Genomic DNA, 24282 nt, shown 5'->3' with positions numbered 1-24282 from the left:
ATCATTATTACATATTTGGGTCTTTAGCGACCCGGATCTATATCTAACACTGATGGCTCTCCAACTGCTGCAATAGTATAAAACTTTCTTGATATTTTAATAGCAATTACAAAGCAATAAAATAAAGCAAATTTCGTTACCTTTTGTAACTTGGAAGGGTTCAGTTTGAGCAGATGTTTTTCCCCTCTACATTCAGCATCTGGCTCGTATTCGCCATCTGAACCATATTTTAAAAATCTATAGTCTTCATTGTCTCTAAAAGCTATATTTCGATTGCTCACACCATCATTGTGTGTCAGACATTGCCACCTTGAGGAATAAAGGTGAATTACACTTAGTGAGTCATCAGATACATATATATATATATATATATATATACTTAGACTATTATGTACTATTAAGTGTACCCTATACACTTTTTACAAAAAAACTATTAGAAAAAAGACAATTTATCTTATTATAAAATGAATAGATTGAGAAATACTAAGAAGGTTGATGTCTAACTTCGAGGGTGGTAAATGACGTCCCGGGTCACTAAAGACGTTTAAGGGTTAATATAGTGCCATTTGGAAAATATTTTATGATCCTTTTCAAGGGTAAATCAAGCACAAATCATGACAAATGTTGTGTTAGATGAATAGAAACCTATCAAACTCATTGTAGCTTCATAAAGTTATTTAATATGATATAATATTTAGTTATTATGTGAAATGATTATGAAGAACTTTGGACTTCCAGTCTTACATTTCTGAATTAGCATTAATAGCTAATTATTTAGCACGATTAATGTAGCAACATTTGAACTTCTATCATTACTGCTTAAAGCAAATGTCAACATGTGACCTACTTTACATATATAGTATTAATATGCATTTTAAACTAATATTTAAGAAGTCAAAAGTCAAGAACAAATTCTGACAAATGTTGTGTTAGATGAACAGAAACATAAAATCCATCGCAATATCATTTAATATAATATAATATTTAGTTAGAATCTGACATGAAGCACTTTTTACAGTCTTAAATTTCTTAATTAGCAGAATTAATAATGTAATTATAAATATTTTTCATTACTGTATAAAGCAGATGTCAACATTTGTGACCTACTTTACATCAGTATGTATTTTAAAGTAAGTATTTTTCACTGTAATATTTAATATAGTGCCATTTGGAAAATAATTTATGATCCATATCAAGGGTAAATCAAGCACAGATTATGACAAATGTTGTGTTAGATGAACAGAAACATATCAAAATCACTGCTATTTTGCTGTAACCCAAAAAGTAGGGTTACAAAAAATCATATTTGGGTGTAAATGTAGCCAAAAGTGTGTCTGTGATGTGAACAGTGTGGATGTGCTTTCAATCACATACAGCTCATAATCTCACCGTTACTGCCCCCTCATGGCTAATATGAGAATGATATCAAAGAAATGTTTCTGGCATGTAAGCATGCATGTTCTGTGTATAAATCACACAGTCATCTGCGGCAACTTTGTTTCAGGTGACAGACTTTGGTTTCGCGAAGCGGGTGAAGGGCCGCACGTGGACATTGTGCGGGACCCCGGAGTATCTGGCCCCAGAGATCATCCTCAGCAAGGTGAGCCACGCTGTCCTAGTTTCCCTGAAGAGACGGAGACACGTCTACAATCAATGCAACAAACTACAGCACTCACATTATAATTAATGAAGCGCTTTCACTGCAAGAGCCTTCAGCTGACAGATGATTTAGTTCTGCACAGTTCTCCAAACACGTCATTTGTCTGAAATAAAACAATTTAATATTAAAATGTACACTACGGGGCTGTTGAATGCTTCAGTCTGATTGGATGACGTACCACAAATGTTCTAAGGTGTATAATTATTTTCAAGGAAATGCACGGCCAAAGTATTTCCAGGCAGATCTTGACCGCATTACACTTAGCCAAATTATTATAATTATTATAATTATTATAATTTCAACAGCAAAAGAAACAAAACCCACAACAACACTGACCAACCAAATAAATATAGTAAACAGTAGGATAAAAGCGACAAATCATCTCTCTCTCTCTCTTACTCAAACGCACACACATATAGTACAGACACACACTCGCACAGAAACCTATTGTCAGCGCTGCTCTGACGATTTTAACAGTGAAATAGTTTTGCAACTATGCATCGTGACCGCATTACCACCTTGGGTGTGCATTATTTTCTAATAATTCAATAGCCTTCTATCAGTTATTCCTTACATAACAGACACTAGATTAAATCATCTTCCCATAAATGTACGCAGTTGAAGCTCAACTAACATTTAGTCTGCAAAGTAAGATTTCAAGTGTTTTCTCTGGTAGGGTTATAATAAGGCAGTGGACTGGTGGGCTCTGGGTGTGTTGATGTACGAGATGGCTGCTGGTTATCCTCCATTTTTCGCCGATCAACCCATTCAGATCTACGAAAAGATTGTCTCAGGAAAGGTAATTTTGCCAAACTAGAGCCTATAGATTTCTAAATGAATCACATTTTTCTGCAGTATCTGAGATTCTTGGCTTCCTTCTTTGTGGTTGTTTAGTTTTGCTCAAGCACAGTTTCTCATCACAGGTACGATTCCCGTCGCACTTCAGTTCGGACCTGAAGGACCTGTTGAGAAACCTGCTGCAGGTGGATCTCACCAAACGCTACGGAAACCTTAAAAACGGAGTTAACGACATCAAAGGACACAAGTGGTTCTCCACTACTGACTGGATAGCCATTTACCAGCGGAGGGTGAGGAACCACACAATCCCTTAATCACTGACAGTAATCTGATGTATTCAGTGTTTAGCTCCATCAGTAAAGCTGGCGGTGAGGCGGTTATTCCATGTTGTAGAATAGACAATGTATCCGTTTTCTTGCCACTAAAACACACATTTTGAAGGGAAAAGACGAAACATAAATAGAATGCATAAAGTACATATAATACATAAAGGCCCGGTTTCACAGACAGGGTTTAGCCTAAACCAGGATTAGGCCTTAGTTCAATTAGGGCATTTAAGTTGCTTTTATAAACATACACTAGAAAAAAACATTACTGGTGTGCATCTTGAGACAAAACAATGGCACTGACATATTTTAAGATCTGTCAGTACGAGTTGCTTTCAGTTAAAACAGCTCAAACATGCATTTTAGTCTGGGACTAGCTTAAGCCTTGTCTGTGAAATGGGAAAATGCTTAATTTTAAGATTAACCAGATTAACAATCAATAAATCAAACAATTAAATTCACTCATCTGTCCAAAAATACTAAAATTCATTCGAATTTTACAAATAATTAATTTTCTTTGTCCCTAATAATCAACATAATTCAGAGGAAACTGGAATATGAACTGCAGTAGTTCTAAACTGCTCACTGCATCATATAATTAACAACACACAAACTATCAATGTGTATGAATCAAACTCACTTAGACTTACATCCATGTATGTGGTTATAGTCAAATCATATACAGTGAAATCGCTCAAGCACTTTGTCCTGTCTTGCCTTCACTCGAGACGGTGACATGAACTTCACAGTCTTCACTCGTATTGGTTGTTGCTCATTAAATTCGCTGCACATTTTCATGAAGTTAACATTTTTGAACTTTTGTCACATGACTCGCTCCTACATTCTGACGCCAACAGTCACTGTCGCTAATGTCGCCGGAAATCGCCAGCACTCCATTGAAAAAAATGGGATCATGTCACTGCGTGTCACTGGCGATGTGAACGGGGCTTCATTCTTGTATCTCTTATTATATATTGCATTATGACTAACCCAAAAAGAGCAGTTGTCATGTATAGGTATGGAGTAGTCCCCCAGTATCATTATTTCTGTTACAAATATTCAAATGACCTCAGAAGTACTGGGATAAAAGTTTATAGTTCAGATATAAACACTGATGTCAATGGAAGCGATCAAAATAGAGTAAAGCAGCTTTTGAAAGTAACATGGCGCTTCAAATAACGATTGTCAATTACATCATTACGCCAGTAGGTGGCGACAAGTGACTGTTAAAAAATGTGTTTGTCATTGAATCATTCATTCAAGAGATTAGTTCAAAAACATTGAGTCATGCAGTAATACAACAAGTGAAGTATTTATAAATGAGTCATTAGGTGCGTTTACATGGAGCATTATAATCGGTTTAAAAGTCCAATCTGAATGAAAATGCTCCATATAAACACCTCAATCGGAATAAAAATGCCCAAACCGTATTAAATTGTAATAAGTTTGAGAGGGGTGGGATAAACCTTTTTATAAACCGAACAAAGTAAAAATTCGGCCATGTAAATGCGTTACTTTGAGTCTACATCATCACGTCAAGAGGCCAGGGGTCGTCAGAATGCACAATCGCAGCGGCAAAATCAAACTGAAGTAAAACTGAAACAACACATTTATTAAATACACTGAAGGAACTACGTAATTACTACGGACCTTCATCCACACGCTTCTGCTTTTCGGAGGAGGGAGGGGTAGTATTGAGATGCTCCTTAGAGATGCACCGCCACCAAACAGGTCAGCTTCCTGTGCCCATCTTTTCCTCATACCTTCCAGCAGTAATATGCTACAAATTCACACTGTTGCTTGATTAAGAGCAACACTTTACATAAAAATAGCACGCATAAGAAATAATGGAACTCCATGTTGACAGGAATAAAAGGCGGCAAACAGGACATGGGCTAATGTGCACATGTCACAAAGTCATTCAGATTTAAAACGCGCCGGCACATGTAAACACCATATTGGATTAGATAACGTCTCATGTAAACAGTCCACCGAATCTTTCAGTCGGAATGATTTTAATTGGAATGACAAAAAAAGTGTACATGTAAACGTGGCTATTGAATCATTCATCCAAACCGATTTTTTTTTTTAAATAATTCATTCAGATTAATTAAACGTTTTAAATAGACTGCAGCAAAGGTGCAGTGTGTGAATTTTAGTGGCATCTAGTGGTGAGATTGTGAATTGCAATATAGAGAAACTACCAACACAGGACAACGATGTCGTCATCTGAGACAGCAGAAAGTAGCTAGTCAATCAAACACGCTCTTTAGAGCAGTTTGTCCGTTTAGGGCTACTGTAGAAACATGCCGGCGCAAAATGGCGACTTAACATGTAAGGGGACCCGCGGTGTATGAGATAGAAATGGCTCATTATAAAACGGATAGTTCCGGCCCTTGATTCTAAATGGTTGAGCCGCGTTCGAAGCCGTTGTAAAATTCCTGAAAACATACAGCTGACACTCTTAGCAACATGAACATGTGTTTGTTCTCAATTGATTTTGTTCATTTAAGCTTACTGCATTATGTACAAGAGTATTGTAGATATCGAGTGACCGAGCGTATTAACTGCATTCAGATTTAGCATTTTCCTTCAGGTCAGTCCTATGTTCATAATAAAAAATCCGTTTGAATGTCTGCTGTGATCTTGTCCTCATTTAATGGGGTTTCCCGTGCCCTGCTGACACTGACAACGTTAGTCAAAGCATTTGTCATTTGTGTCTTTTTCCGTGTTCACAACAAGTTTCAATATAAAAGTCTTTGCGACTGAGTGACTCGCTCATAAAGACAATCTTTGCTGCCATCTAATGGCATAATCATGTAACTTCTCTTGCTGTTCACAGTCAGGGACTATTTTTTCCAGCGGAAGGAAGGCTTTTAATGATTCTACTTCATGAAAGTTGCATTGATACATATTTTTTGGCTTTAATATTTGTATTGTGTGGTAACCGTTTTATAAAAGCCCCATGAAGCCATGGTTTACAGTGAATTTATAACAGCTAAGGGCGTTATAAATTCCCTTAGCTGTTATAAATTCACTGTAAACCACGGCTTCTTGGGACTTATTGCTTTATTATAAGGTAATAAAAACATAACTGTTCATTATGTAAGGTATTTATACACCACTGAAAAAATAGTTATGTATATTATATTGCATTTCTGTCAATAGATCCTCCTAAAATTTACACATTGCACCTTTAACATTTTGTCAGAACCTCTAGTAAATTACTTTTTGTTTTTGAAATAAAAAATCTGAAGCAAAAAAAATGTGATTCTCAGTTTATCCAGAATCATGCAGCTCTAATCTGTATATATTTTTTGAAAATTATTTTTGGCAAAATGAGTCACGAAAAAAATGAGTTCTTGTTATTTCTAGTTCTTGTCACATTCGATAGAGTCAGCAAAGTCAATTTGTCAAAACCAGATATCTAGGAAAAATATATTTACTCAAATTTGACAAAATCAACATTTTTCACTTGTTTTGCCTGTGGCTCGTAATTAGCCTGTGCGCACTCCGACTCACTTTGCCAGCACGGGTCACATATGATCCATGTCAAGGGTAAACCAAGCACAAATGATGATGACAAATGTTGTTAGATGAAAAGAAGCATATATAATATTGTGTGATTTTTGTTGGTACTCAAAAACAAAGGGGAATTATATGATCATTGTCATATTTAAAAGTAAGAGCGAAGAGATACATTGTTACTAGTGAGTACCAGTAAGGAAAATAATAGAAGTGCACCCATATTTTATGCTCAAATGTCTATCAAGCGTGAAAACATGATAACATTAACTAGTCTTTAAATTTTTAAGATCGGGTAAATATCTCTTTATCTGTGTGTTTCCACAGGTGGAGGCCCCATTTGTGCCTAAATGCAGAGGTCCCGGGGACACCAGCAACTTCGACGACTACGAGGAAGAAGAGATCCGTGTGTCGTTCACGGAGAAGTGTGCAAAAGAATTTGCCGAGTTCTAGAGGAAGAAACGATAGAAATCAGAGAGAGGGATATAGGTGGAGAGAAAGAGAGAGAAGGAGAAAAAGTGCATGAATCTTAAAACCGATCCTTCCTCCTGTTAAACAGCAGAGAAACCAGCGGAAGAGTGCAGAGAAGACCTCCAGGGATAAACAGTGAGGCCTTTATCATCTCCTCTATTTTAATCATGTTTGTAATTTTCTCTTTTTTTTTTTTTTTTTTTTTTTTTTTTTAAATCTCTGTTCATGTGATATTAATCATGATGGATTTGATAGGGTGTAATTGTTGGCCTGTGGACTGGGATTGTTGTTTCCGCACAAAGACAGACGGGGTTAGTTATATCTCTAATCTTGAGCAGTTACCGCTAAGGTGCAAGTTCTCCACTAGGTCACCATAACAACCATACAAAAAAATAGAAAAAAAAAAAGAACGAAAAAATATGTATTCCTGTGTAATAACCGAAATATTTTTGGTCCTGTATACTGTCATGTGTTTCTTTATTCTTAAAATGCACTGAAAGGGATGACAAAGTGAAAATGGCATAGAAAAGAAGCCATGATTTCATAATATGAGCACCTCTTTTCTTTTCTTCTTTCAGCTGTAGGTCCACTGCGCTCTGTAAAATATTCACTGATGAACTTTGAACTTTCACCTATGAAATGTGCCATGAAATCCTACAAGTGTCAATATTTTGGCTCATCAGTCGTTTCATTGATTCTAGCTGACAGATAGCAGGCTGCGATGAGTCGACAGCGGACCGCGTCAAGCCTTCGTGCAGAGGAGGGGATGAATGTTTTCGTTTCGTTTGTTTAGTATTGTTAATACTATAATTGTTACGGTTCTCATTGGGTTATACATTTCTAGTACCTGACGAAATTGCACACGCTCTGTGCGCGATTCACACGGCGAAGCCTTGCGGTCGGTCGACACTCTCCAGCGAGCCGCCGCATCGCTCTCTCCGTTTTCGCCATCTCTTCCCCCTTTATTCTTCCATTACTGCATTTTTAAATAGGCAAAGTCTTCTCTCTGAATGGGTGCAGAGCATCTGGCTCCTTTTTGGGTGAGAATTTCTTACACGCAACTCTCTAGGCTACAAATATCTCCTCTAAGCTGGAGGTGAACTCAGTGGATACCAGTGCTTACTCCTGAGGACATGGTTCAAGTTAATTGTGATATTTTGCACCACAAGAATCATTCCAATAAAGTATTACTATAAATACCAAACCGGTTTTACGTCCCTTTATGTATAACATTTTAGTAAGTTCCATCTTTTGTCTGCAGATTCTGTCCTATTTGACATGCTGTCTAGTGACGGGTCGATCATGAACGATTCGTTCATTTTGAACGAATCTTTAATATGACTCGGGAACAACGAGTTGTCTCAGAGAGTGATTCGTTCACAGACTGCATAGCTTCAGCCTGTGGGGATGTGACGAACGACTCGGATCAGGAGGTGAGATAAACTAACAGACTGCATAGCCTGAAGACCCAGCTAAGCAATGAATTAATAATTTCTGTTTCTCATAATTTGGCCTTGGCTGCATTATAGTGTTTTCTTATTTTAAATTTGATCAATGTTTGCGTAAGTTGGTGTGTTGGGGAATTTGGCTATTGAATTATATTCTGTTGAAACGAGCAAAAAGATTAGTTCATTTTGCTGAAAGACACACTGTAAACCCTAACGCTCAAAATAATTGGTTTGAGTAGGACAAACTAAATTAAACAAATGAACTTTTATGAGTATTTAGCACTTTCTTTTCTTTCAAATAAACAGAACTGACATATTTTAAGTAAACTGAAGTTTTTCATTGTTTTAAATTTTAATAAACGCATTTCTTTTAATTTAGACAAACTTAAGTTTAACTGAAACTTGGTTGGGATTTCTATTTCCCAGCATGCTTTGCCCATGGCACTCAAAAGGGAGAGTAAATGCTAAAATTAAGTGTTAGATTAATGTTAAGTGGGAGATTTTGCAGTGATTGTTTTGTTATGCTAATTCAGAAGAGTTTCTGATAATGTGGGTTCTTGGAGAGATACCATCAAGCAGTGAATGCGGTTTGGTTTGAGAGCGAATATGTTAAATGCCCTATATTGCTGCAATCATTCAGCAAGTGCTATACCATGATATTGTTAACATGTTAGCAAGTTAGCATTTTCTAAATTAGCTTGTTATAGCTAATAAAACTAATAAAAATTGAGGTTACGTGAAAATTTTAAGGTAAATGTATGAATCAAACATTTCAAGTTAAAAACAATTAAAATGTATGAGTACAAAATAAAAATCTGCCAGTTCTGCTTACTTAAACTTTGTATTTCTTGACTTAAAAATTTTGAGGCAACTGATTGCCTCAAATTTTTTGAGTTTTGCCAACTTATTCAGGTTTACAGTGCACTCGAAGATCCGAGTCAGCAAAATTATCCAAACTTCCCATCGCTACTAAATAAGCTCTGAAATACAAAGTTCTGTCATGAAACTCTAGATGGGGCAGGCTGATAGGGTCTAAAACTAACATTTTGCCACACCTGCCAATGGCAGGTGACTTAAGAAACAAATTACAGGCCAAAACCATTTTTTACCAGCCATGAAACAAAAACAGGCATTTATGACACCAATATTTGAGATACTAGTGAAAATTCACAATCCTCTAGTCCAGGGGTGCCCAAACTTTTTTAAAAGGGGGCCAGATTCAATGTTGTGGACACATCTGGGGGGCCAGTTCCTTTTCTATTTTTATATATATATATATATTATAACATGATAACATGACAGATTTGACAAAGGCTTGAGCTGACAGTAGAGTAGCTTGAGATGGGACAGAGATTTATTATTTATTACACAAGCAATATCTGTAAACCTGTAAACTTTTAACAACCTCGTTTTTAAAGGGTGAAATTTAAATAATGTTACTGAGTTAGAACTCTACTCTTATTTAAATGAAAAAGTACTCTAATTAGATCACCGCAGGTAAAACCACACATGGCACCTCACTACATGGTAAAAAGCAAAAATATTGTTTCTATATTTAGAATGGCTTCATGACCTCTACGCCGAACTCGAACACTTCACACTGGCTGTTTAGTGGTCATGTGGTTGAGACACTCAGCAAGTAAACACATTTGTGAGCTTGTGAGTCGCGCGCTGCGCAGTGCGTAAAAGTAGCGCTGTTTCGTTTCGCGTTGTTTCCCTGGCCTAAAATCTAGTACTGCCACTTTGACGTTGTGAAACTGCATGATTTGTAAATTATGCATGGCGGGCCACATATAATATATTTTAATAGACAAGCTGCGGGCCATTTGAAATCCGTAGTTTGGACACCTCCGCTCTAGTCTATTCCAATTTCATTAACACAGCTAAAACTGCTAGCTTAATTAATATAAATTTAATAGCCTACATTTTAAAAGACAAGTAATCAAATTACAAGCAACATCACAAAAAAATATAATACAACAAAAATACAAATTAAATAAACAGTGCTTTTCAGGCAGGTTTAACAGTAGTTTTCAGGTACAGAAATTTAATAAAGTAGGCTAATCAAATAAATAACACTATATTCAAATCCTTTTTAAAATTCAAGAGCAGTGAGCGATTTTTTTTTTTTTTTTTTTTTCTTTGTTGATTGGTTAACATTAAAAGCACAGACAGCAGCAGGATTATTAGAATGCTGTCACTTTAAAGGGGCTCGCACACCGGACGCGAAGCTCAGCGCCGCGACACGTCTTTAAAATTCGAATGCATTGTTTTCTATTGTTTTCCGAGTCTTAGCTGGGTGCTGCGGACAGGCGCCGAATGTCACCACTGGTGTGCGTACACTCATAGAGAACAATGCGTTTGAATTTTAAAGACGTGTCGCGGCGCTGAGCTTCGCGTCCGGTGTGCGAGCCCCTTAAGAGGGAATGCACAATTTGAAGACCTAACTGTTTACTAGGATACTCGCCGAGACAAGCTTTTTTTTGACAATATTTTGTGTGAATTTGTCTGTTCAAGCAAAGGAAGGCATTAAAGGGAGCTCAACTTAGTATTTGCACACTGCAACGTGTCTTTCAGGGCGCGCTTTGGATGTTGAAGTTCTCACATAGCGCGTTAGTAATGAATTTCCATTCACGTGTTCTAGCACTTGAATATTTGAATTAATTTTCGTGATGATGCAGCACTGACTGTCAACTGTACAGAGCGTCATTCATGTTCTCACATTACGTCCCCTCACATTTCATTAAAATGTTACTGGCCATCTGGCGACTGATACAATTTTATATACTCACCAACACCTAATTTTACTCTAATTTGGCACTAAGCGAGTGTTAATTTTAGGCCCTGCTGATTGGTCCTTAATTCAATCTGTTTGCAATCACATCATTCTCTAAAGGGCACAGCTGATTGGTTCCTGTTGTATCAGCAGCCAATAAGCTCGCTGCTCAACCTTCAAATACTTGGTCAGCGTTTGCAATAACTGCAGCGAGCTTTCAGAAACCCTCCACCTTCCCCAGCTCCACCTGTATCCACCTTATTTTTCAGGTAAAAGCGGGCGCGGCCATTTGAAAATTTAATGTGTCTGGCTTCCGGTGTTACTCACTTCCAGTTATTTTCATCTGTACAAAACAGCTCGTTATGCTCCTTGATATTTCAAACTGGTATTTCTTACCATATTATTTTAATTTCTTAATTATAAACATGCTGGTTTTACAGTTTTACAGTTTACTGCACTTAGATATTCTTCTCGTTGTTTCCCTATAGAGGCTAATAAATCGGATGTCTCGCACATTCACAGAAAACACCTTACATCCACGTTGAAAAATAAGTTGGATAGAACTGCTATGGGTAATTCATGTACGTTATATTGTACAGCAGCAGCATGTCATGGCAGAACTGTGTGTATAGAGGGATACTGCACCATTTTTCACGAAGACTGAGAGATGAGTTGAGGGGACTATTTCACACCCACTGCTCCAGAACCTCCAAAACAAGTTAAGTATATTAAGTGTGGTCATCCATTATATTCAAGATGAAACACTTCTGAATTTGTTTAGCAGTTTGTATAACATGTTTGCATTATAAAGTGCATCTGGTCATTGTATTACCAGAGATAAGAAATGAAAAGATTGAGAAGATGTATGCCCATACATTAAAGATCTAACAACTGTTAGTAAATGTGTTTTGGGTATAAAGGCAACTCTAAGCCTTCTGCAAATATATGCCTGTATGAATTTTTAAATAAGCAATATAATTCATGTTACTAGATGCCAGGTTAGATACAATTCTAAAGGTCAGCTCTTCAATTCCTTCATGCTGCTTTCACTAATTATTACAATGCAAATTTTAGACCAGATTTATAGTTAACACATTCTGCAATTAAACTAATTTAGGACTTTCATTAAACTTTTAGCTGTTTTTATTTTTAATCAGTTTTGGCTACCACTTGTAGATAACGTTTTTCATAATATTTTTGTTGCAATGTATCTGTAAACAGCTGTCAGTGACGTGAAACCAGCGAGCCATCTGTCATCTAACAATTAAATGCTGATGCGTTTAAATTAATATAGAGATCACATATGAAAAAAAATAATAATAAAATAAAAAAAATCTGTTGGATAAGGTGTAATGGACTGCAGCGCGAGCGTGAACAAACGCCCGTTGACGAGGTGCGCAAAACGTGTAACTCTGCAATACCACCTTAAATGAGCGCCTCGCATCGGCGCAGAGCGTAGCGGATGATTCTCCTCGCAAGTAGTCCACCTTAAGCGCACATAGTGGGTAAACGCAGGCGTACAGCGAGGCTTCCGCTTCATTCCCAGCCGGGCTCGCAGCGGATCACTTCGGAGACAAGAGAGAGGCGCTCGGCCAAAGCAAACGGAACCAGTGCTGCAACATGTCGGAGCCGAAATACCGAGAATGGATCCTGGAAACCATCGACTCCCTGCGCTCGAGAAAAGCCCGACCGGACCTGGAAAGGATCTGCCGAATGGTCCGAAGAAGACACGGGTCAGACCCGGACAAAACCAGGGCTGAACTAGAAAAACTGATCCAGGAGCAAACTGTGCTGAAAGTTAGCTACAAGGGGTCGATTTCCTACAGAAACGCTGCTAAAGTGCAAAGAAAATGCAGAAAGAGGACGGAGCAAACCACCGACAGCGGCGGCGAGTCTGCGCGTGAACAAACCAAACACGCCAGTTTCAATAACAACGGCGACAGCGCGCTCAGTCTCACGGACCAAGAAGAGTGCGAGGATAGGGAGCCCGAGGAAAGTGGGGTGAACCTGTGTCCTCCTGACCCCCTGCCTCAAACCTCGCCCTCCAATCTCGAGAAGGAAGAAAAGATTTTACCACAGCCTAGCGGAAACAGTTTTGTTAGTTGTGGCGCAACGGTCTGCTCCGCCGGGAGCGTGAAAGCAAGTGCATCAAAAGACAAGAGATTAGTCACCGTGGCGGGGGGACGCGATGCTTCAAGTGCGAGAGACGAGACGCTCGGCGCTCGCCACGAGGGCAGTGATAATGACGAGAAAGAACCGAAAACTTGCTCGAGCGCCAGTTCGGCCGTCAGCAGTCCGCCTACGAGGAACAAGCTCCCCGCGTCACCCAAACTCAAGGGCTCTGGGGCGCCGGAGTCTCCGGACGAGAGCAGCGCTGATTTGGGCGATAGGCTGGTTGCCGCGGTCCGAAGTCTGTCCGAGAGACATCGGGGCTCCGCCGCAACACGGGGCCACGCACCACTGGGACTGAAAGAGATACTCGGCTACCTCAGCACACAGAGCGGGATGCCCGGGGAGAAGCTGACCCGCAACCGCGTCAAAGTGGTGCTGGAGCGCGAGATCGAGAGGGGTCGTCTCCGCAGGACCCGCCTCGGCCACATCACTCTTCACGCGAGGGGGATGGGGGCGGCCAAGCCGTCCGCGCGACTCCTGAAGAGCGCACTGCAGGACAGACATCTCGCGAAAAAGGTAACTTAATATTTCCAACACGTCTGCGCAGCGCGCAGCGTTACACCCCGTCTTCGTATAAATAAATGATCGCGCTTTGAGAAAAAAGCTAAAGAAAAAAAAAAAAAAAAGAAGCGCAGCCCCGCACCATCTGATTTCCGCTCTTTTCTCACGTACAAGTGTGCGCCAGAACATCCAAACTGTGTGTCTGCGGCAAACAGCGTGTTTTTCCTGCTTGTTGTGTGCGATAAAAACGACGAGAGAAGCGACACATCAGTTGTGTGTTTCTGCCCTGTTTCACTTCAGCGTCTCAGCACAAAAGGTGCGGACTCGCGCTCGGCAGCGCCCGCCTGCCTGCTCTCGTGCGTGCGTGCGAGACACCGTCGCTTCTCTTGTTCTAATAGACACTCAATACACAAAAGCGCGCTCGTCAGTGCTGAAACATTGATGTCTGCGTGGACAGCACGACATCGCTGTTAGTGGATTTCACAGACAGGGCCAATGATTGTGTTAAAGTTGTGCTGGATATTTTTCACTAGGCGGTGTCTGTTAAGTTAGACGCGCACGGAAAATGTAAAAGGGAGGGTGGGAGGGGGGACCCGAGGCTCGCGTCTGTTTTCTCGGGCGAGCCGTCGCTCAGTGCGATACTTCGGTCATGCGAGGTAAAAGCAGATGCGATGGCGGAAATTCGCTGCATGACGAGCCAGAGTGGAGCGCGCCCTGTGCTCGCTGCTTAAGCCTCTTAGTTCCGTTCCGCGCGGCTCATCCAGTCAGTTTGAGCGATGTGCGTTTGCTTCTGTTTTTGCGCTGTTATCCTCTCTGCGTTGATCAGATTTCTCAAGCCACTGTCCCGCTCACTTACAGACTACCGCCAAATTGATTATGAAACCCGCTGAGTTACTTAGTACGTGGATAAATCGTTGTTATCTGATCAAAATAACTGACAAGAAAATCTACAGCGGATGTTCGGGCAGTTTCAGAATTTGTTGTTGTAGGGGAACACCGCGATTCGTAAAATCGTGCAGACGATGGAGGTCGCACAGGAGGACACACACACACACACACACACACAAACACACAAACGGTCGTTTGGTTTGAGGGGCGCGCGCAGCGCACACCGCTATTTGGCCTTTTTCCCGTAGTGGAGGCGTCGAGTTTTTTTCTTTCCCGTACAACTAATGTGATGTAAGGTACAGTCACGATTTGAATCCATTCCATTTACTGAGATACTTTTCAAATCGCTCTAAAACAAAGCGTTGAGTAATGCTTTATAATGACTGCTGTTGAGTCTACATTAGAGTCCATTGAAATGGTGTGTCTCTATATTCTTGTCAGGAGGAGGTGAAGGAGGAAGAAAGGATGGAGGTAGAGGGTGAGGATAATGGCACAGAGGAAAACATAGTGGGCTCAGCGGAGGATGTTCCCGTGAGCATCAGTGATGGAGGTCCCACAGGTGTCAAAACTTGCACTGACCCAACATCACCTGACATGGAGGTCACCACTTCACCAGTGACTTCTGAGGGGAAATCTCTGTCGTCTTTATCGCTGGAGTCGTCAAACCAATGCTCCTTACAGCAGGAAGTCGACGTGGGTGGAAGTGAAGGTACTTGTTTTATGGTGGAAACCATTTTGTTAATGAGTATCTTGTCTTGTTTTCCAGTAACACATCTAAACATGCTTAAAATAGGATTGTGTAAGATAGGATATTTTTTACATGGCTTGTTTTAAGCATTGACTTCAGAAAAGTTTGTTAGATTTGTGTGTAAACAAGAAAAACTGTTTGCCAGTGGTGTTAATAAAAGAAACTGATGTCTATGAAAACAAATATCTTACACCACGTAAGCAATTTTGCTTCTCAAGTACATTTATCTTGTTTTCAGGTTGAAGATATTTTTATGTTTAGATTTTTGTGCTAGAAAACAAGACCACAATATTGATTAAAATGGATTTTTTACAGTGTGTACAGTCTGTACATCAGATTCAGGAGTTTCTTTTCAAGGAGGAGCACATTAATTTTCTCAGTTACTAAAGTTCAAGAAGGGTTTGGTTGATTAGTCAGCACACAATCTCACAATCTCCCTTTGTTTTTACTTAAACGAAACTGATTATCATTCAATGAAACTTGAAGAAAAGTACCAGAATTTTTTTTAATATTACACAGAAATGTATGCTTTAATAAGCTCTCTATATGTCTGTTAATATTCACCCATTCAGGGTTTATGAACGGGCTCCCATTCAATTCATGAGTTAGAATTTGAATTAAATTGGCCACACCCCACAGGAAGCTAATCTGATTGACAGGAAGTGGAATTTATTGACGCACAGTCCTGCTCAGAATAAATTGTTGACCTACCTTACAAAAGGTAAATTATAAAAGTATTTTTTGCTCAAGGACTGGCTTTTAATAAATTCAGACAATATCTTATCCACATGGGGAAACCAATCTGGAACTCGAAAATTGCCAGACATACCTGTAAGCAAGTCATTAAAAGGGAATGGAGGATGAAAGTAGCATTATGAGGACTTTTTGGAGATGCTGTGTCTAGAGGCCGTATGGATCTAAGGGTTTGTTCACAGTGCACTTAAATCAGATTTGTGTTTCGCATTGATTGTCCACACTGTCGTTTTGCAAGTAATTGAAACAGATTAGTTTGTTTGGACAGTCAGTATCTGGTGTATCTACATCTGTTGCCACAAGTGTTGGGGAAAGTTCATTTTAAAAGTACAATATTGCGTTATTCCCTAAAAAATTAACTAATTGCATTACTTAGTTACTTTTTATGGAAAGTAATGCTTTACATTTTTGCGTTACTTTTCTCATCTGGGCTGGGTTTGCTTGTTTGTTTTTTAATAACAAAAAAGAAAATTTTTTGGCAAATGTAAAGGCCTTTTCACACCAAAAGTCATTTTGCTTATTAGTACGGTTGGATTTGGATCATCAAAGGTCAGCAGCAAAGACTTAATTAATAAAGTGAGATTAAATGCATAAAGTATATTTGTGTAATTTAACATATTTAATTATTGCAGGTTTGTGTAATATTTTGAGTTTGCATTTCACTGTTTTTATTCATTTGGAGGAATACTGAATCTGTTGCAAGTGAGATGAGTAAATGCCTGCTTGCATTTAGGCCCAGTCCACACTTACATGGGTATTTTTATAGACTTTTTGTAAATTAATTTTATAAATTTTTATAGTTTTCCCTACTTTGTTTAAAAAAAAAAAAAATTGCGTCCACATGAAAACAAAAATACGTTACGAAGCGCTGTCAAAAGCATGCCAAACCAACAGGTGGCGATATAACCCTAACCGTAAAGCCATGTTGGCCAATCAGAAGCCTGGAAAAAAAGGTTCTTATCGGCTTCGACGTCATAAGCCAAAATCTCCGGTTTCACCATCTACACGACAACACTGTAACCAGAGTTTCTAAAAATCTTCGCCTTGGCAGGAGTTTTCAAAAATGTTTGTTTTCAGTGACCGGATACTTCGTTTGCGTGTGGACAAATGGCCATGGTTTTAAAAAATGAACATGAACAGGGCCTTAGACTAGAACTACAATAACCATCATGTTCTCACAGCGCCTCTGCACTTACTCCTGGTTTCTGTCAACATGGAGACAGGAGAGCTGTCAGTCAGTACATGGGAAAACAAAGTAACTTGAGTTACTTATTTGAAAAAGTAACTTAGATATTTTGATGTAAATTTAAAAGTAATGCATTACTTTACTAGTTACTTGAAAAAGTAATCTGATTATAATTTATATTTATATTGATATATACTGATTTATAATTTTATAACTGAGTTGTAATGCGTTACCACCAACACTGGTAATGTCAACATGATACCACGAGACAGACTGAAATGTATTTCCAAGAATTATATTTTTGTAAAAACCTAATTTTTGCTGTCGGTCTAATCAAAGCTAAAGTGAATATGACTTACTCATGGCATTACAGCTGAAGATGCTGAATTGTTTGTAGATGAAGCAAAGGTGTTCACTGAAAGGCATGTGGAAGGTATTTTTTTATGCATTGGAGGTTTTAAGTTATGTTTTGGCTTTTTATGGAATATTTTCATTTGCTGCTCTATGTAGTAGCTAAGTGAACAAAAATAATTGTCCCATGGCTTCTAACACCAATTTCCCAAGTGCTGGAATTCAGTGCAAACTCTGCTTGTGTGTGTGTGTGATGTGAGATTTGTAGGTCTTTAGTGCAGCGCTGAAGGAATCTGTGAATGAATACAGACATGGGCACCCCGCAGATGTGTGACAAATGTCTATATCTCATGTCTTTATCTCAGTTTGAAATCTTGTGTCATAACCAGAAATGATAGCATTAAAACCACTCTCTCTCACACACACCCTTTCAGAGCAAACAATATCTGTTGAGCCTGAGGATGCCGGTACTGAGAAAAACGCAGAAACGCCTGATCAGCTACATCCCAGCATGGAGGTAATGACAGGCAGTACAAAGTTTACTTAAAATCTTTTAACATTTTAACATTCTCCTATCCCTGTTTAATGTGCAGAGATATGTAAGCCATTCATAGATTGACTTTATCCTGTAGAGTATAAAGAGTGTGGTTGTGCTTGTACTGACATGTCAATATAAATGTTTGGGAAAACCTGTTTGGAAACAATTTTTTTTTTTTTATTATTATTCTTTTTGGTGCTATTAGTACCACAGAGATTTATGGAAACTAGTTTCCACCGTGAAATAAAAAATAAAAAAGGTAATTGCGACTTTTTACCTCACAATTCTGACTTTTTTTCAGAGTTTTTTTCAGAGTATAAAGTCAAAATTACGAGATATAAAGTCAGAATTGTGAGATATAAAGTCAGCTTTGACTATATCTCACAATTCTGACTTTATAACTCGCAATTCTGACTTTATAACTCGCAATTCTGACTTTATATCTCACAATTTTGACTTTGTAACTCGCAATTCTGACTTTATAACTTACAATTCTGACTATATCTTACAATTCTGACTTTATAACTCGCAGTTCTGACTTTATATCTCACAATTCTGACTTTATAACACGCAATTCTGACTTTATCTCACAATTCTGACTTTAAAACACGCAATTCTGACTTTAAATCTTGCAATTCTGACTTTATAACTCGTAATTCTGACTTTATATCTCACAATTCTGACTTTATCTCACAATTCTGACTTTATAACACGCAATTCTGACTTTATATCTTGCAATTCTGACTTTATCACACAATTCTGACTTTAAAACACGCAATTCTGACTTTAAATCTTGCAATTCTGACTTTATAACTCGTAATTCTGACTTTATATCTCACAATTCTGACTTTATAACACGCAATTCTGACTTTAAATCTTGCAATTCTGACTTTATATCTTGCAATTCTGACTTTATCTCACAATTCTGACTTTAAAACACGCAATTCTGACTTTAAATCTTGCAATTCTGACTTTATAACTCGTAATTCTGACTTTATATCTCACAATTCTGACTTTATAACACGCAATTCTGACTTTAAATCTTGCAATTCTGACTTTATAACTCGTAATTCTGACTTTATATCTTGCAATTCTGACTTTATCTCACAATTCTGACTTTATAACACGCAATTCTGACTTTAAATCTTGCAATTCTGACTTTATAACTCGTAATTCTGACTTTATATCTTGCAATTCTGACTTTATAACTCGCAGTTCTGACTTTATATCTCACAATTCTGACTTTATAACACGCAATTCTGACTATATCTTGCAATTCTGACTATCTCACAATTCTGACTTTATAACACGCAATTCTGACTATATCTTACAATTCTGACTTTATAACTCGCAGTTCTGACTTTATATCTCACAATTCTGACTTTATAACTCGTAATTCTGACTTTATATCTTGCAATTCTGACTTTATATCATGCAATTCTGACTTTATAACACGCAATTCTGACTTTATATCTCGCAATTCTGACTTTATAACTCGCAATTGCGAGTTTAAATCTCGCAATTCTGAGAAAAAAAAGTCAGAATTGTGAGAGAAAAAGTCGCAATTACCTTTTTTATTTTTTCATTTAGTGGCGGAAAAACAAGCTTTCATAGAGATTACATTATTCACTTAAAATCTTTTCATTCTGCTGACTGTCATTTCCCCTTTTCCTATTGTTTAATACAGTCTTACTGAGTAAATCACTCTCTATTTTTCTTTCATATTTAGGATCAGGTGAATGTGATGTCAGAGACTGTAAAGGCTCCATCATCAATGCCTATAAGAAACTGTAAGTTGTTAGAACAAGTTTTGGTGTTTTTCTGATTGAGTGTATTCATATCTGTGTGTCCTGTATTTTGTGTGTTTGTGTTAATATCTTTGTGCCAGTTATTGTCACTCTGCATGTTTGAGTGTTTATGGATATAGCTGTGTGTATTTTGCTATTCTGTTGTTTGTTTTTTTTATATAGTTGTGTGATGTCATTCTGTGTTTTTATGTTGTGTAATTATTTTGTTTTCATACAGTTGTGTGTTGTTGTTGTTCTATCTTTTATGTAGTTATTTTGTGTGCATTTGGTTTACATTTTCTCAAACAAACTAATTATATTATTTGACAAAGTTGCATTAATTGCTCAAAGTGACATTTTATAATGTTACGGAAGATTTATATTTCAAAGAAATGCTTAGAAAGAAAAGCATCCTTATCAATGTGTCATGGTTTCCACAAAAAAATATAAATATAACATTGGAAATAAGGATTATTATTACATAAGAATTATTAACAAACAATAATGTTTATTGAGCATCAAATCAGCATATTAGAGTGATTTCTGAAGGATCATGTGACACTGAAGACTGGAGTAATGGAAAACAGAAAACAGAGCAATAGAAAAATGTTATTTTAAATTGTAATAAATAAATTGTAAATGTAATAAACTTTGGAATTTAAGTATTCTGTTTTTATATAGATGTTTATTAGTGTTGTTTTATGTGGTACTATTCTGTTTTCATACAGTATTATTCTGTGTGCATTTTTCTAAATAGTTGTGTTATTCTTCATGTATTTGTGTTTAAATAGTTGTGTTGTTCTGTGTTATTGTATTGTGATTGTATGTGCTGTGTTATTTTGTGTGTATTTCTGTTTTATATAGCTGTGTGTGTTGTTTGCCCATCACATCCAGGCTTTAAGCTGGAAGTGGGAGTGTCGTCATGTCTGCTGACTCCCTCTGCCTCACCGGGAGCAGCTGAAGAACGAGGGATGAATGAAGGAATGTGAGTATTATACAAAAAACAGACTGAAGGAAGAGCATAGATAAAAGGCTTTGTTTGGCAGAAAAAAAAAGAACAGCAGTCTCTGTAAAATACCAACTGACCTTCTAACAGAATCATAGAAGTGAATCATAATGAAAGAAACGAAAACTGTCTGAAGAAGATTCAGGGTTGACACTGAGTCATGATATTAAATTCTTCAGCATACATTTCTTTATATGAATACATATCCATTCATATTTTCTGTGCTGTCTCAGAGGTGGCTTTGTGAAGTCAGAGACAAGTGGCATGAGCCCGGTGGACTGGACTGTAGCAGACGTGGCCAGCTACTTCACCGCGGCTGGGTTTCCGGAGCAGGCGCTCGCCTTCAGGACACAGGTACGCTGAACTCAACTACATTAACCTTGAAACGTTAAGTAAGCATACGTCTCTAGACTTAAAGACTGAATCTGTGTCCCTGACAGGAGATCGACGGGAAGTCCCTCCTACTAATGCAGAGGAATGATGTGCTGACAGGCCTGTCAATCAGACTTGGTCCCGCCCTAAAGATCTATGAAAGACACGTGAAGGTTCTGCAGAGGACCCATTTCCAAGATGACGAAGCTTTCTGCTGATACAGACACACACGCACTTGTGTTTGTATATGTATTAAGCGATTGTACATGAAGTAACTCGCATGTACATTTACCAAACAATATTTACTAGTCCCAGAACCAACATGTTCTTAAAAATATTAAGAACTTCCTGAACAGAAACAGTTCTTGCTCCCGTCACACACATAGTCACACATACAAATGTATATATTTTTTCAAACGGCTAAACGGAAAAAGAAGCATGGCAAGATTTTGGGACAAAGAAGACTGAAAAGAGTTTCTTTTTTTAAGAAATGTCACTTTTTTTTTTTGTAAAGGCTGGTGGATCTGTGCAGTTAATGCAGCTTTGATGGATACCACTGTTTGGATTGTGACATCTGACCCTGAATTCATTTCATCAAGTGGATTTTTTTCTGCAGAACTTCTTCAGCCCAGTAGAGGGCAGAACATCTTTTTTTAAAGACCTCATTGGTTTCAATATTGCCCATGAAACCAAATAAAGGCTGGATGGTTTCCACAGTGCACAGTAACTTTTTGTTAAAATTGTCCTCCAATGTTTAAAAAACTGTCTGGTTACAGTTAAATTCTGATTGGATATTTGTTCTTGTAACTCTTTTGCAATGACACTGATAATGTCTTCCTTCAGTGATGGACTGTATTCTTTTTTTCCTGACATTCTAAAACAGAACTTGAACATAAAATGTTCCTCCCAGTGTTCATGCGTCTTGCATCATTATCTCCGCAAAGGTTTATGCAGATCTCCTGCACACAATCAAGTGGGCTCATCTCACAGAGGATTTCCCTTTAAAGCCTGCAAGCAACTTTGACTCCTTTAATCTCGGATTTGCCAGCCATATCATTGTGGCCTCACACGTGGAATATCACCATTGATGACAGAGCTTAACTTTTGTAAATATCATTCCATTTTTGAGGTGAAGTCCAAGTTGTGAAGCAATGAAGATATTCCTTCACCAGCAGTTGTAGAATGTGTCTGAATTCCTCAGAGAGCCCTGAAGCCATGCAGCTGTTGAACGTCACGGTTTGTAAAATATATATATCGGCTCATCAGATATCACTATTGTTGAATATTATGGGAACTGAGAAAAAAAAAGAAAAAAATGTGTAAAACAATCAAATAACAATGGAAGGATCCATTTGAAGAGGACCTATAATGCCCCTTTTCACAAGATGTAATATAAGTCTCTTGTGTCTCCAGAATGTGTCTGTGAAGTTTCAGCTCAAAATACCCTACAGATCATTTATAGCTTGTCAAATTTGCCCCTATTTGGGTGTGAGCAAAAACGTGTAATTTTTGTGTGTCCCTTTAAATGCAAATGAGCTGCTGCTCCCGCCTGCTTTCCAAAAGAGGGCAGAGCTTTAACAGCTCACACTTCGGTTGCTCAACAACAACAAAGCTGGAGAATCTCACGCAGCCAAAATGAGGATTGTCAGTAACGGTGTTCAGCCTTACATTGTTCAAACCGGAGTCGGACACTGATGGAGAGACTCAGGAAGAAGTTACAACTTTTTGAATGCATCTGGACATGTAAAACAATCAGATAACAATGGAAGGGACTTGGATGTGGAAATGGGACACACTGAATTGCTAACATGTTGGTTTACCCGCTCTTTAGCTCCAGTGACTATTGTATCGTTAAACTAATTGCACATACAGATGGATCCATCACACTTGTAAATGGGACTGTTACTGATTCTGTCACTTAAGGCAGGTTCATTTCCATTGCGAAGAAACCCTGAATGAGTTTGCTCTGTGCAATAGGTCAAACTGATTTCAGATTACAGAAACCTTTGTTTCACCTGACAATTGTAGCACCTCAAATTCCTCAAACTGTCAATTTATTTATTTCTTTGTATGTTTGTTTATAAAATAATATCTTCGTTTTTATGACGTTTATAACTCCCTGTCTAAAATGTGCAGAGGTTCTTAGGTTGATTTACGTTCTAATGTTGTCTTAAGACCACTTGTAACATAAAAAGCTGGAACTCACTGCAATGTTGATCCCGCCTCCATGACGTACCTCTTTTCTAGTCTGACTTATTAACCAAGAAGAATGTCAACAAACTTTTAGAAAGGTACTTATAGAAATGCCACATAACACAAAGGAGATAACTCATTTTAGATGTTATGAGAAGCTACAACCATTGAGATGTAATATTCAAGGGTTTGCCAGCAGAGGGTGGCATAGATGCCAAAATGTTCAGTCTGGGAACCAATTGTAAATGTCATCAGGGTTATTATGTATTATGTGTACCGTCAGCCATAAGTTTCAACACAAGCGACCAGCATCCGCCTTGATGAATGTAGATGCTGTGATAGTGACTAATGCATTGTCCAATCTTTGTGCAAATCATTGAATATCCAAGTGTTTCTTCATTGTGCTCTTTCCAACGTTAACACTTTAATGTTCAGTTCATTTTGAGGAACTTCAGCCTTAGGCTGATCGAACTGAACAGCAACTATTTCTTGTCTTCTTGCTGCTTCTGTTTATCTCTGTTGTTTTGTAATGAAAATAAAACTGAAAGCTTTTTGATTACTTGCATTAAAAATGACATTCCGTATGACCAAAATGAAGTTTATGAATCTTGTGTATGTTTGTTAGATGAAGGAGAGGAATGTCTGGAATGAGCTGGGTGGAAAACACAATGCCCGGGCGGGGAAAAAAAACAGGGCAAACACATTCAAAAACAAAGGAATACTCTGAAATAGTTTCACAATTACTCACTGTTTATGTACATGTGCATGTAACATGGGAGAATC

The 24282-nt window shown here is 38.1% G+C and overlaps 2 protein-coding genes across 3 annotated transcripts in view; both read left to right on the top strand.

Annotated features, from left to right (window-relative positions):
* Positions 1-7984, top strand: part of prkacab (protein kinase, cAMP-dependent, catalytic, alpha, genome duplicate b) — a 19087-nt gene extending 11103 nt beyond the window's left edge. The window contains exons 7-10 of the mRNA XM_051907015.1: positions 1505-1600; positions 2337-2459; positions 2584-2748; positions 6637-7984. Coding sequence (XP_051762975.1) covers positions 1505-1600; positions 2337-2459; positions 2584-2748; positions 6637-6762 — 510 coding nt within the window. The 3' untranslated portion in view covers positions 6763-7984. The remainder of the gene's footprint in view (positions 1-1504; positions 1601-2336; positions 2460-2583; positions 2749-6636) is intronic.
* samd1b (sterile alpha motif domain containing 1b) lies at positions 6783-24096 on the top strand. Of its 2 annotated transcripts, XM_051906989.1 has the most exons (9): positions 6783-6915; positions 8042-8213; positions 11604-13692; positions 15007-15274; positions 18038-18120; positions 19871-19931; positions 20823-20913; positions 21168-21288; positions 21375-24096. In XM_051906989.1, exons 3-9 carry the CDS (start codon positions 12625-12627, stop codon positions 21522-21524), a joined length of 1842 nt encoding a protein of 613 aa, XP_051762949.1. In that variant the 5' UTR covers positions 6783-6915; positions 8042-8213; positions 11604-12624; the 3' UTR covers positions 21525-24096. The 2 variants fall into 2 exon arrangements, with proteins under 2 accessions (XP_051762949.1, XP_051762957.1); XM_051906997.1 differs by lacking the exons at positions 6783-6915; positions 8042-8213 and having other exon boundaries at positions 11551-13692.
* The last annotated feature ends 186 nt before the right edge of the window (positions 24097-24282 follow it).

The sequence above is a fragment of the Ctenopharyngodon idella genome, chromosome 1 (genome assembly GCF_019924925.1).
Source record: "Ctenopharyngodon idella isolate HZGC_01 chromosome 1, HZGC01, whole genome shotgun sequence".
Lineage (NCBI taxonomy): Eukaryota > Metazoa > Chordata > Actinopteri > Cypriniformes > Xenocyprididae > Ctenopharyngodon > Ctenopharyngodon idella.
This window is presented reverse-complemented; position numbering and strand designations above follow the sequence as displayed.

What these genes read in the sequence shown, in the direction of transcription:
- samd1b (XM_051906989.1), top strand. Translation starts at nt 12,625, where the DNA reads ATGTCGGAGCCGAAATACCGAGAATGGATCCTGGAAACCATCGACTCC. An exon ending in CGACGTGGGTGGAAGTGAAG is followed by an intron (nt 15,275 to 18,037) that starts GTACTTGTTTTA and finishes ACACCCTTTCAG; the next exon opens with AGCAAACAATATCTGTTGAG. An exon ending in CGCTCGCCTTCAGGACACAG is followed by an intron (nt 21,289 to 21,374) that starts GTACGCTGAACT and finishes TGTCCCTGACAG; the next exon opens with GAGATCGACGGGAAGTCCCT.